The sequence below is a fragment of the Anarhichas minor genome, unplaced genomic scaffold, assembly GCF_050575085.1.
Source record: "Anarhichas minor isolate MPS153535 unplaced genomic scaffold, ASM5057508v1 ptg000025l, whole genome shotgun sequence".
NCBI classification, from domain to species: domain Eukaryota; kingdom Metazoa; phylum Chordata; class Actinopteri; order Perciformes; family Anarhichadidae; genus Anarhichas; species Anarhichas minor.
Window position 1 is genome coordinate 13,088,383 of NW_027466471.1, and position 15,027 is coordinate 13,103,409.

General features: G+C 39.9%; 1 protein-coding gene across 1 annotated transcript in view; it reads right to left on the reverse strand.

The window, feature by feature from the left end:
* The window catches only part of edil3a (EGF-like repeats and discoidin I-like domains 3a), a 125,921-nt gene that overhangs the window by 89,858 nt on the left and 21,036 nt on the right, over window positions 1-15,027 (reverse strand). Inside the window, exons 2-3 of the mRNA XM_076099358.1 lie at window positions 9,891-9,920; window positions 985-1,113 (exon numbers count right to left, since the gene is read on the reverse strand). Of these exons, the coding sequence (XP_075955473.1) occupies window positions 985-1,113; window positions 9,891-9,920 (159 nt within the window). The remainder of the gene's footprint in view (window positions 1-984; window positions 1,114-9,890; window positions 9,921-15,027) is intronic.

Consider the following 15,027-nt stretch of genomic DNA (forward strand, 5'->3'; position numbering starts at 1 on the left):
CTCTCTCTCTCTCTCTCTCTCTCTCTCTCTAATGCAATGCTCAGTGGAGCACACACCGAGGCATGGCAGCCACATGACTTGGCCGATACATCATCCTGCAGAACTAAGCAAGATTTAGCACTTACAGACGATGAGCTATATGCCGTTTCCAAATTCTGGGATCTATTCAAAATGGAGAGGGTTTTTTAAAGCCAGATATTAATGTAGAGGTTTTGATGCTAAACTTGCTGATGTTGGTTCCACTTGTTGTATATAAAACTAACAAATTAATTGATACATTCACTAGGTTTCACTTCCTGTCAGACTTTTTTGGTAAGTGGACAGTTATCAAATCAAAAAGCTTTCAGGTTTCAGGAAACGCCTAGAGAAGCTTTGCACCGATAGAATCGATAGAAGTTCTGGTGTTGTTCACACCCACATCCGCTTGCACCTCAACATTTACGGTAGAGATTACCCTTGTGCCCACTTTCAGGTCGTTAGAGGCTAAAGAGTTCAGGAAGTCTGTTTAAAGATAGAGCATAAATTGTACGGGACTTGAGAACAATGCCCCTGGTCTAATGTAAAGTATTATCTCATAGGCAGCAAAAACCTTCTGACACTAACCTTTATTAAGAGCATGCTCAACAAAAGAAAGCCAGATCAGCATTTCTTTTCTCCACCAAACCTACGATCATTTTGCTGAACTCGTTCTTTTAACAGCGATTTACTTCCTGTCAGCTGCCTGACATTTAGTCACTGCTCAAGGTCATTATTTGTGTTGGAAAAGTCTGTCAGCTCAAATGGACAAACTTTACTTCATGGAATGTGTAAAAGGAGTGTATTTTGTGAGTAGGGATGCATAGATAACGATACCAGTATAGGGTCCATACTGGCAAGTAGTTCACTGTAAGTACTTGAAAACTATTTGTATTGGTGTACCCCTATCTGTGAGAATGTTTTGAGGATTTTTAGAGAGGGCAAGGGGAGAAAAGGGGTTCAACTTACTGTGCTGGCAGTGAACTCCACTGAAGCCCGGTGGACACTTGCAGACGTAACCAATGAAGGTGTCTCCCCTGTAGGTCTCACTGATCTCACATGTCCCTCTGTTGTGGCAAGGGTTTGGATGGCAAGGGCCTGCACGCAAAAAAAAAAGAAGAAAACACTGTTTAAAAAGTCTGTTTTGTGCCAATATTAAAACAGTGTGTTCAGGCCGTGAGACGCTGATAATGAGCTCCAACTTTTACTTGTGTATTCAAGTACACAATGTCCTACTGATTCACTCTGGTGTAGCGTGCTTTTTTAAGTATGTGCATGAATAAAATGAACATTGCCATGCCAACAACCTTACCCAGCCAGTGGTTTAAAGCAAACTATACAAATAATTTGCCGGTGCATTTAAATGAATGAATGAATGACCCTGAATTGGACCTTGTGAGACAGTGTACGAGTAAAACAGATTGACAGGCAAGCTGAGGATGACAGGAGAGCGGGGGGAGGCTGGCTTTTGGTGACTGTTGCTGGTCTCTGTGGTTTGGAGAGCAGCCCAAAACACAGGCTACACAACATTGAATATGTCGTCCCCCCAGGGAGGCAACAACCCATCCTAACAGAGGTAAGTGGAGAGCACAGACTAGCTGCAAGGTATCTATCACCTAAATGCATTGACAATCATACATGCAAATACACACACACACACACACACACACACACACCCACAGTGGCACACTCACACATGAGAGTGCAGAGGAGGGAATTGCTTAACCAGATACTGAGTGCAGTAACATGAAAACGATACCAACAATGCCAAAACATAAAATAGTCTTTTAATGGGTTATTTGTTACATTTGAAATAATTGTTTCCTTGGAAATGAATAAATTGCGTTTTTAAGCACAATTGAAATATAAAACAGACACAGCCAAATAGCTTAGTTTTGATCTCTGCATACCCCAATTGATGTGATCAATTGTCAATAGTGGACTATTCCTCAGAGCAAAACCGTATTTGCTTTGAGTGACTGCATAGACCTTTTCTGCTCCACTGGGTATGAGGCACAGGCAAGCTGGATAATTAATAACTGACCTCCTGCCATTGGTGCTGCTATTTATTCTTCTTCTTCTATTTATTCTTAACAGAGGGTGCAGAATAGTGGCTGATACTGGAACACTGCATAGAGCCATCACACCAATCTTTGATTTCTTTGCGTAGCTAATGTTGCATGAGTCTAAATAAACAAATGTTCAAAAATAAATCTGTCTAAGATTGGTTAGAGTAAAATGCATTCTCATTCTCTCTGTATTTTTAAGAGATATGCTGAAACAGTGTTTATTGGTTGCTAACCGAGTATGAATAGCTGATTAACAAGTACATGTTCAGCACAACTCCTTTACGACACATGATTTCATAATCACCACAGGGAGATAGTAACTTTTCATTATCTTCTGCCATTTAATGATACAGTTCATAAAGTAGCAATATTATGCAAAGAACACTGAAACTAAATAGGGGTAGACTTTACGGATTGCTTTCAGTCATGTATGAATGAATCGGTTCTTGCATAGTTCGTATTAATGAATGTGTGTTTGCTCGTAGTTTTGTTGCTCACTTTGCTGTGCTGCAGCGTGTACTCAATGCCTCCAATCACTCGGAGTACATGGCCTACTTTGTAAAAGTTTCCACATGTTGTTCCACAACAAACTGATCACAACGGTTCAGCATTCCTCCTGAAAATCAAAGGGTGCGTATGCTGTACCCTGCACAAGGGTCATACAGCTCAGTGCAGAAAAGGCTATTATGTGCAAAACATTCATTTGCGAGGGAATTCATATTCTTGGCCACTAAACACATGTATTCTCGCTGTGTGTGCAGCACCCCATTCATCATTACCATTGTTTTCTCTTAAATATTAGGGTGTAGCGAACACTGGGAAGCTTTGCAGCTGTGAGTGAATTCACTCTTTGGGGATTTGGCAAACAAAAGAATTTCAATAAAAAAAAACATCCTCAAAGTTCTGCTGGTAATGATTAATAACTCAGTGGAGCACTTTTTATTCAGTGAGTGTGTGTTTTTTTTCAATTTATTCACATAATGTTATCTCTTTGGGACCAATGGTGACAAGCACAGCTTTGAATTAAAGCTCTTACAACCAAATGTATATGACAGAGCAATATATTACTTCATTGGCAGTGCCCACAACATGGTGTCATATTACTGCCATCTCAAATCTTTCTTGGACCAACCTGCAGAGTGGGGCCAAATGTAAATGACGAGGCCTTGACGCAAGGTTATTGGTTTCATAACTCAAGGGCCTGCCAATAGCTGTCTCATCTTTTAAACATTGAGTTGTACGAGTGCCCCCGAGTGCTGTCAAAACTTTGTGGTTTGATATTGGATGGGAAAACTTTAGCAGTCCAACGTTGGATTTTAATGAAAACCTGGCCAAAGCGCAGCACATGTTGAACATTATAAAATTCGGTTGTGAGAAGAACGTTTGGTGGTCTCTGAGATAACTTGTGGTCAGTTTGAAGCTTGTAAAAGCATGTTGACAGAAGAACCGGAGGAAGAAAAACAAATTTGCTTCTGTGAGCCTATTTTTAAGCTCCCTGTCTCTTGATAAAATTTCTATTCTAGTCTTTTTACAGTCGTATCTTAGCGATGACAGGTAAACTGTGCTTTGACAGGTCTCTTATTTCATTTTAAGCGATAAGCAACAAGAAGAAGTCTCAAGGGTGAGACTATCATGCCCTCTTTAGTCAATTTGACAAATGAGAAGCCATGAGCACAAAATTTGACAATGTCAAGTAAACGGGTGCGGCCTTGGATTGTATACTACATCATCGGCTCAACCATTTAAGACTAGAGCCCCAACAAAGAAAATGTATGACTAGAAACGATCTCAGTCCAGAAAATAAATAAATAAATAAACACCACTAGCAAGCTTATTATTGTTCTGTCGCTAGAATTAGAAGGCCTCTGGATATGAATTTCAAACGAGTTAATCCTATCGAAGTCATGCCATTTCAAAGCCAGGACCTGTATCAGTTCAGTAATAATGAGAGTGGTGGCTAATCAGTTGACCAGAGCAACATATAATAGCTTTCACAGAGGCCCTGCTCTCTGAGGGGGGGGGGGGGGGGGGGGGGGGTGGTGACACGTTTCAGGGCTGTTTTGACGTGATGATCTATAGTCAGACCAATGCGTGCCGACAGCTTCCCTAATGGAGAGCGCATGAAGCGGAAAAAAGCAAGGAGGAAAGCAGGCGGAGAGAAAGTGATACTGTGAGAGTGTGTTCTGTATGACAGATACATTTGAATCGGAAATTTGTTATTTTTTTTAGATATAAAAGGCTACGAAGTAATATTTCAACAAAGATTGATGAAGCTGGATGATAATTTATTTAAACCAAGAATTCTACAAGGTGGGGCAAACACTGCATATTTTTACACCCTGTGTGTTGAAAAAAAGCAAAAAAACTTGATGGACTGCAACGATGTTTTGAGTCCGGATCGGATGCCGAAGTAACATTAGCACACTCACACAATCTAATCAGCATATTATATCAAAAACTATTCTGTTGAGAGAATGCAAACTAACCTTGGCAGTAGGGAAACACCATGCCTAATTGGATTCGCTACTATCATGTCCTCAGTGGGTTGAGATTTGCATTTTCAGTAATGTAAAGAAATGTATAGTCATGATGGAAATGGCAGGGATGAGAGGAGACAAAACTGGAGATCACAACACATCTAAAAGAAAGATTGATTAAAACAAATAAGCATTTATTTCAGAAATGCCAGGGAGGGGGCCATTGTGTGTCATCTTCGGAGATCTCGTAAAGGCTGTCAACAGATGCTCTCTTCACTCAGTGTGCAGGTTGTGTGATGCATGTCTGGAGGAAACACTTGCAGCTTTGTTGTGCGAATGTCAGCTGCTGTACAAGCCAACGCTCGCCCAGTGATTGATGCGAGCCTGTGCTGTGTCCGGCACTAGCGCTGTGATTTCTTTTTCTGGCTGCAAAGAGAGTCCAATCAATCAGCTTTGAAAACCAGACCAATGGTTAAACACAGGAAAGCATCCTTTGTTTCCTTGAGGATCAATCGCAAAGGCCTGACATTTCCAAGGTTAAAGCTACACATGTAGCAAACATTAGCGTTTTTTTTCATCTACAAGCAAACTCTAATTACATTAGACTTCACATTATAAAATAACCATTTATAAATTATATATTTTACCACACTAAACTTTACAATACACCATTGAAACTGAAAGGTATTAAGACTCACTTGATTTCATAAGAGCGATAGAATTAACTGTTCACTCTGCGTTTCTACTAGAGAGACTGAGAGAAAACATTTCTCTATAGAAAATGTGAACAATATAGAGTATTATAGCTATTTTCACTGACAATAGAATGCTGGGGAAAAGAAGAGAAGTGTTGCTACTGCTTGCTCTGTGTTGGTTGGTGCCATGAGGAGGTCAGACAAAGCATGACTGAATGTTCTTGATAAAGATTTGTGCCGATCCCAGTGAAGTGGGTCAGGTTGTGGGGCCAGCTGACCATTTACAGCAGCAGCGGATTAAGTGCATCTAATACTCTTACTAAATACAAACAAGCATCTGCAGTCGACTTGGTCGCTGACAGCTCAACAGAGCAACACTACCTCGGTCACACCCACCACCTTCATTAAAAAGCCTTTACTTCAAAAAGAATCAGGAGATAATTTAATTGACTGTCAATGAAAAAACAAACCTGAAAATGTAATTGTCAACTCTGAATTTCAGCTCCAATTCACTCGTCTTGCACAGTACTAGGGTAACAAGCTGGCCAATCAACCACCTTGTTAACATTTTAGAAAATCTATTTTTTTTTTTTTTTTAAACACACACACATTCTACCTGCTTCAAGAGATTGAAATTGACATTGAAGCTCTTCGGCTCTGAATGTGCACCCAGCCACATCACAAGGAAATCTGACATGGCCTAATTGTGTCACATCTATTTGAACCCAGCCTCTTTCTCTATGACGGCTTCACTGGTTCACAGGCTCATGGTCACTGCACCCATCCTTCACCTCGACTGATGAAAGTTGGCACCGCACCACCAATATTACATCAGTGCTCTCAGCGTGAGCCGCCGTACGTTCATGCTTTTAGTGAGTCCTTGGCCTCCTAATCTCCTGTGCCCTTGCCACTCTGCCATTTCAGCCCATCATCATTTGACAATGTCAGACAAATGCACTTTAAGAGTTGGAATAAGTAGGAATCACGCAGAAATAAAATGGTTAGGAATATGTCAAAAAGATATCCAAATGGAGAGGTCACGCTGACGATCACCATTGTTCTCGCAGGATGAGGAGGAAGGCAGAAAATGAGGTCTTCTCAGAGACTAAATGCTATGAAAATGTCCCTGCCTCGCAAAAGTCTTCTTTAAAAAAAAAAGACATTTTCCTGATTGTAATGTTTGTGAGCAATCCCAAATTGCATTTGGCAAGAGAACTTAGCCATAACTTAATACAATTTAGATAATCAGACAGAGGCTGGCTCCAGCCAGTTTAATGGAGGACTACTGATCCGCATTCTGCAAAGGGACTGTTTGTTATCCACTTAACCTTTAAGCTTCTTGAGGTCTTAGTGGCATGATGCAACCAGGGTGCATTTATAGTATTTGTTGTGCTATTATTTGAGCTGCTCCTACAATGGGCTTTGCAAACGCTCAGTCTGCGGTTGGTGCGTGGATGCCGGAGCCGACCCCTCGTGGAGAGCTCTCAATGAACTGCACCCTAAACAGATGAATGAGCAAGAAGATGATCCCTCTCTTTCTTTGTCTTTAATTTCATACAAGAGATTTAATGGAGAGAATTTAATTTCATACATCCTGTGCACATGATTCGCTCATATACTGGCGCTGAAAGCCACCGAGGAGCTGTGTGTGTAATGATTTGAGAGGACGGATGTCAAAGAGGAACATTTTTCATACTGTGGGTATTTGAGTATTAGACTCTCCTGATGAATGAAAGTGACAATTAAAATCACCTCCTGTTTAAAAAAAGGAGGGAAACAACTTTTGAATGTACTGTTAATGAGCTGGTTATTTTGAGCTCACTGATGAGACTCATTAAAGAAACGATGCTCATTAAATACATTAACATTCAAGCTCAAATTTTATGAATTAGTTAAAAATAATCAAAGTGGTAATAATGTCACTAAGTAATATGTCAAATTAAAATTACAGTCTCCCACTACACCTTAAAACACAATAAAGAAGGCGAGGCACTTAGAGCAGGCAGACTATGCTCACTACATGTATTATTGTTATAGTTATATTGTTATAGTGATATTTCTCTCTGGGATTTTATGCATTTTACCAGAAAGGTAAAGATACAGTAAGTTACCCACATCATTTTTATTTTTAATGTTATTAAGACATTTCCATTTGGTACATTTTGTACAATATGAAAAGACTCCTAGATGTAAAGAGAGAATCCGACCTTGTAGATAAAATGCAAGTAATTTCATCATTATATTAATCCAATGGGGGAGGAGGACAAAATGAAATCCGATGCTCTGTCATGTTTAGCACACTCTGCAGAATTTCTCTCTCTCAACCTCAAACTTCTAATTTTAATGATAGCTTCAGATGCCGTGTAGATAGTGGGCCAATGTTTATAAACTATACTAAAATACAATCAAATCAGCATGGACATAGACGCAGAGATACACACAGGAGCTACAGAAACACAGGCCAAACTTGCTTAAGATAGTCCTCTCTATGTGTGCAGACACAGATGAGGGCGTGAATATGTGCATTAGAGATATAGAGGCTGTGAAATAGCAGCCGATATGCTAAATTCTTGAAACCTGTCATGAGTAATTTGCCCTTCCACATCACCCTGTCCTATTTTCTCTCCAAGTCCAGTTCCAGGTCAGTGGTCACAAGTCGCACCTAATTTGGGTCATTTTAGGATCTGCCAATTATTTTTTGTGCGGTTTGTCACATTGTTCTCTGTTATCTGAAATGTGTACAGTACATAGAAAAAAAAGATTTACTGTAGTTATTCAAACGGTTTATGCCAAAAAATTAATGAAAGCAGGGTTGACGTACTGTATATATATATATATATACATATATACACACAGTATGTGCTGTCCGTCTTTAGTGCGACATTTATGTAACCAAACAACTAAATTTGAATTGTTTATTCTGACTTTGGTGAAAAGGTTTATTAGACATTTATTATTTAATTAGGATTTTTCAATTATTCAATCTTTTTTCGTTTGTGTTATTAAACTTTTCAATATATATTGTTTAATTTAATTGAAAGGGTTTATTTTTATATTCTATATCAAATATATACCGTATTTTCCGCACTATAAGGCGCACTTAAAAGCCTTTAATTATCTCAAAAAACGACAGTGCGCCTTGTAATCCGGAGCGCCTTATATATGGATCAATTGGTTAATTGGTTGATCCATACTGGTTGTACACGGCGCTCTGTCAAAATGTTTCAGTACGACTGGTAAACTACAAAGCCGCACCGCGGTAAACACCGGTACTGTGCTTACTCCTAGTCCAACACCACTTGTGTGTATAAAGACCCCAAAATGGCACCTTTCAAGAGACACGCTTACGACGCTATTCTATTCTATGCGCCTTATAATCCGGTGCGCCCTATATATAAAAACAGTTCTAAAATAGGCCATTCATTGAAGGTGCGCCTTATAATCCGGTGCGCTTTATAGTGCGGAAAATACGGTATTCAGATTATATATATATATGAATGTGTGCACATGCACATGTAGGTACATACTGTATGTTTGCTTTGCTATTGTCTGACTAACCCTTTAGAGTCTGAGATTACACTAAGCGTAGCGTAGCAACAATAAACTGCTTTGATTTGTGGGGTATTATTTCTTATCTAAATAAATCTTTCTTGTTTTAACCTATTTGATCTCAAATAAACCAGCAGATATTAATATTGATGAAAGAAACGTAGAAAAAAGACAATTAGATGCTGAGGATGCACTTATAAGTAGGAAGTTTGTATTCAGTTGCGGTACTTCCCCAGGATGTGAAGTGACATTTTAATTATATCACTGATGAAGATAAATCAGGTTCTTGTTTACTGTTGTCCTCTGTGGTCTTGCTTTTGTAATAAAACTCTCGTCACATTAGTTATTTCAATAATGAGAAGCACTACTTCTGAATACCAAATATTTCCCCCGAGGAAAATGTTTTTATGAGGAAGTTTCTGTACGATAATTAACAGATATTTACTTTACTATTCATTAAACGCTAAGAGCAGCACAAAACACTCTCAACGCGCTCCTTAGGGATTGGATACACTGTCCTGTACATTCTGACTGATGCTAATGGCATGCAATTAAGGATGCAATGCATTGTCCTTTAGATAAAAGAGTATGTTGAAACGTTGAAATTGCTGTATATTAATGCTACTCTTAAGTTAATGGGTTGTAAAGTAAAAACTCACACACACTAGGAGCCATTTTCCCTTGAAATTACGCAAGAAGCTCAGGTATTCTGAAAAGCAATCAAGGTAAAGCAATTGCGGAGCTGAATTGGACCGTGAGCTTCTGAAAACAATCTCATAACGGTACCAGACAAAGACGAGCTAGTTCGCAAGAGTCACACTATTAGAAGAGGTTTAAATAGGACTGCGGTATGAACTGAACTACCAAATGATATAATCATGAGTGCTGCTGACAGGCATGATCGGTGAGCTGATACAGGAATTAGTCACTGGTAATGAAGGGAGGAAGGGGGCTTGGTCAAGATTTAGTCAGGGAACGAGCTCTCTCTCTCTCTCTCTCTCTCTCTCCCTCCCTCTCACACACACACACACACGCACATCCACAAATGAAGGGAAATCACGTTACCAAGCATAAACATTTCCCACCTGCTGAAGTTGGTTCCTCACCATCTGCTGCTGTTGAGACACAGAGGGAGGAGGGGAAGAGAGAAAAATAAAATTAGCTTTATCACAACTATGTCACAGTATTCAGTGATTCAGCTGCATGCAACGCTGCTGATTCAACTATATTATTAATTGCACTGTGCACTGCCATATGTGCATTAACATCTCACATGAAATCCAAGGGAGCATTCAGAATGTAAAGCCAGACACGCCTGCTACCTGTAGGGTAAAACATCCCGCCAAGAGAACTACTCCACACTGCCACCATGAAGCGTACACCGTGCCATAGCCCATCCCCCATTTATACACTTCCACACTGCTATATGTCCTGGTCGGTGGCCTTTGACTAATATGTGTTCATCATTCTGGACCAGTGTAGGATTAGCCCCTGCGGCATTCATACGTGTTTACTGCATCCCTGGCTCCTAAATCCCAGTCCAGCTCCATGGCTGAGATCTTGCCTGTCTGCCACCATTACCACAGCCCTCCATCTCCATCACCACTCGTAAAATTGCCCTGAAAATGCGCCCGGTGGCTGGACACAGCTACAGAGGCAAAAGACCAAGGGCGTCAGATTCATGGGATGACAAATAACATTTGCTATTATTGTTGGGGATGATCAGAGATGTGTTACAGGATGAACCAATTCCCTTGGATCGGTTTGTTGGATGGATGGATGGATAAACATGAATGTATTGGGATTTGGGGCTGTTTTCAGTCACTAATGATATTGCCTACCAATGAGCATGCTAGCTTAATTAAAATATGATTCAATTGCATGTACATTTTTCAATTCACAGTGCTGCATGCTAATGAGGTATTAGCATATGGAGAGGGCTAACGCCGCATTGATCACAATGCGGGCAGGGAGTCATATATGGATGTCAGCATTGCATGCAGCTGCAAATGCCTTCAAATCCATCTTAGAAAACCAATCAAGTCAACATGTCCAATCATATCAATGAGAAACATGCAGAGAGTACATTTTTCTCCTCTCCACAAACCAAACATCAGTGCTCTGTCACGTCTGCATTCCCTGCGGTGTCTTTAGGTGTGAAAATAAAAATCACTTCACAAAGTGCTCTCAGAGGTTTTTAAGAAACTTTTATATTGCCAATCTAATTTAATGTGGTACCGTATTTCTGGGGGGGGGGGGGGTCTGTATTCTGTGTATAAATGTCGAGCAAGACAAGCTGAGCTGACTGTTTTGAAAAACTTAAGAGACCTCTGGAACAAATTATTTCAACTCAGACAGCAGCCATGAATCTTTCCCCAGCAGCGGCAAACTGAGGGGTGAAATAGACTCACTTAGACATCCCTGTGATAAACAGAGAGAATTAAAGAGCCGCAGCCTTTAGCACTTCTTTAACTGTAAGAGAAAGCTCAAATTGAAGTCACAAGGAGCCAAAGCCAAGCACTTTCCCAACCTCTCATCTGTCTGGCAGAAGATGCTCCCCTTTGTGTTTTCCCATGCTCATGGGCCAATGTAATCCCAAAACCAAGCACATTCCACGCTTCACTTAGAGCGGTTTTCTTTCTGCTATTTCCTCTCTTCTCTTACCATAGGGGTCAAGACACACACATGCAAGTCCACAGACACATTGTGCATATAGTGCACACAATTACACACTCGCAAATAAAAGGAAAAACATGCCTCCGAGTGCAGACAGCTATTCACACCCACACATAAATACACACGCTGAGAAAATATAGACATATAAAAAGGTTTTTATGTGTTGCACGTGTTGATGTGGTGAATCATAATAGTGCATAAAATACGAAGCTTTAGTTGTATAAGACACGGGGCTGGCTAAATGTATGTCTTCAATTGTTGGTGTTCCCTAAGATGAGTTAAAACAACCCCTGTGAGTCACATCACTTGAGTTATTTCCAATGGAAATGAACATCACTATTTATCTACTGTTGTCTAGTCTGACTCAGGGGATGTAGACAGTGAGTATAGGCCTGCCGCATATCTCACGCCGCATTCTCCTCCCGTTCCGCGATCTCCGCTATCTAATTTGCAAGAGCACCATTGCTGCATCCTGTGCTTCGCACGGCCCCAGACGACTGTGAGGTTTAAAGAAATACAACCAAGTCAGAGCGGTTTTCCCCCCCTATACCTAAATGATAGTATGTGAAGCCAGACCTGTCGTTAGCGCTGACACAGCGCTAACGACAGGTCTGACTATGCGAGACTAATTGCTGTCTGACAAGAGAAGATGTACTTCCCATAAGATAAGAAAAGGGTTTGCCTCTACTGAAATAGTGAAACAGCACAATTGTAAGTTCACTATAGTTGGTCATTTGTAAATGCCAGGCGGTTGTACACACACTACAGACAAAACTGTCTTAATCTCACATACATGTGATGTTTAGGCAAATGAGGGGCGTTAGCTTGCCTTGGGGATACACTTAAAATAACACATGTTTATAGTATACTTTCCGGACAATGTGCTGTCCTCAATAAGCAGCAAAAGCAGCGATAATGTGACAGTATTATATAGTAGAACCTCTTAAGGAGGAAGTCGGGACGGATGGTTGGGTTAACAAGGTGCGATTCTGAAACATGTGAGCATGGTTCAGGCCCCATCTTGTACCAACAGCCAATGTTGATTTATCTTGACCCCAACAGCGTTGTTTTCCTAACTTTAACCAACACATAATCTTATCCAGGTATTAACCATAGAGCAGGCATGTGTAGTTTGTGAAATGGCTATATGGGTTGTTTTAGAATTGGGTATTCTAAAGGTGCGTGTAGCAGTGCCATTATTTATTTTCTTTTATCTTATTATTGTATCTATTCATGTAAATATCAATCTACCATGCCTTCCAGAAAGGATGCAAAGAGAATGATGTTCAGGGAATCAATAAAGGGCTTCACAAACTGGTATTGAACAATTACTTGTCTGTCTCATCCTGCTGTTGACGGCACACACATCTGGTGGAAATACTTGCAAAGCCTCCGGAAAAAAAAGACATCACATAACATACTAATAGGATAGTAGGAACGGGAAAAAGAAAAAAGCCAAAGAGAAAAAAGACAATTGTTTTAGTCATATCCTGGCAACATGTGCCTGTCTTTTTAGAAATGAAATGGTTTTGTTCATATTATCCTGCAAATATAACATCTTTCAATTTCCCTTAACCTCTTGTACACGAGGCCAAAAGGTCCCTTGTCCGTCAAAGCCAAACCAACACAAGGGCTGTAAACAGATCTATCGTGAATCTAGAGACAATCATGATTTACGACTGGGTGTGCTTACTTCATATTCTATTTTAAAATGTGCTGAGGTACAAACATTAGGCAGTCAGTTCAGTTTAATGTCTATCATCAACAAGTAGTGAAAACCAAACACAACCTGCACATTTGAGCTGTAAGCATACATACCATCAAACAATGTACGTTAACTTTCTCCATTATTCAGCAACACAACTATTAAAACTACAAATTAGTTTATATAATCAATTGAATGTGTTACATGGGAATACTACAGGCCTATGTGTATGTTTTCTTGTATTTGTTCATACATTTGACGAATTAATACATTTGTAAAACATGGAGGGCTCTGGAGATGGCTTATTTTAAATGGCCCCTCCTCCTTCCCAGGAGAAGGTTCTCTCTGTTGGACATATTGGTTTAATCTGAATGACAGCCGGGAGGAAGTAATAACCATCCATAATCTAAATGGGAACCAGCCAGCCTGTCCAGCATAGGGCTGCTGTGACCTCAAGGTGTTCAGTGGAGATATAGGGGCTGGTGCACAGGACGAACAAGTACAAAAACCACTACAAAACACCCACATAGTATACACACACATAGACATACATACATACATACATACATACATACATACATAAGGAGGAGGATACATATGCACATATAAAAACACACAAATTAAGGTGTTTACATATATAGATGCAACAGGACAGGTTTGGGTTGTGGGTAATGTGATGTAATATTTCCTTCCATTCATCATTAGCAACAGTTTTAACTTTGTTTCTACAATGTGGCTGACTGGGCATGCCCTTCAACAGCAATGACCTGTTTACACGCACACACACCATCCAATCACACTTTATAAATTACTAAAAATCAATAAAATAATATGGATCAATAGTAGCCTACATTTAATAACAAACACATTGACCAGTACATCTAATAATCTGCTTTTCCTCCCCAATAGTGATGTTGGGCTTAATTTATTCTATTTCTATATTTCTATTAATCTAAACCTAAGAATGTAATGTATTAGACCCTGCATAGACTATTTGTATCAGCCACAGTGAACTTAAAATGTTTGTGCAACCCCATTCTATTTATCGGTTGTACTTAGCTCCTCCCATTTACGGTCCAAAAAAACCAAGATGGCAACAGCTGAAATGCTGAACTCCAGGCTTAAAAACCTTAGTCCACAAACCACTGGGTGATGTCACGGGGACTATGTCGACTTCTTACTTACAGTCTATGGTTGTTTTCTGAGACATAAGGTGACACAGACCTGCAAAAGTGTTTTACTGTGCATCAAACAGGAATCATGTAGTTCTAATTTATATCAACAGTAACCACCTCCCTGTGAAGATCAGGTGTATTGAGGAAGCAAACAAGTCATCAATACTCAAGCCACCATGTTATATGCAGCTATATAAGAACCTTTATATAGTTACTTTTACCAACAGCCTAGTACAGTAAGGGCTCGGTGCTCAGATGTTGGAATAAAGACTGCAGGGTTAGCAGTTAAGTCTGGCTTAACAGAAATCCCTCCACTTAATTAAGGTGGATCAGCAGGGCATAGATCATAGCTAGTGATTAAGGACAGATTTGCTCTAGCAGCTTCTAACATTTTCAATTTCAAATCCGTACATCTTAAAAAGAATGACAGCAAAATGAGAAAATAAAGAGTTGTACTCTTGGTATGTCATGTCACATGTGTGCTTTAATATGGCGTTGGCCTTACCAATGATTTGGAGATGTATAGAGTTGATGCGATGTATTTCTATAAGGTGTCAAGAGGAAAGTGGTAGACTTGAAGTGAATGAGGGTGTGAAATGCATTTGGATCACCTCTGATGAACCATGTGATCACAGTTTCACAAGCTGACAGACATCTAAAAATGAA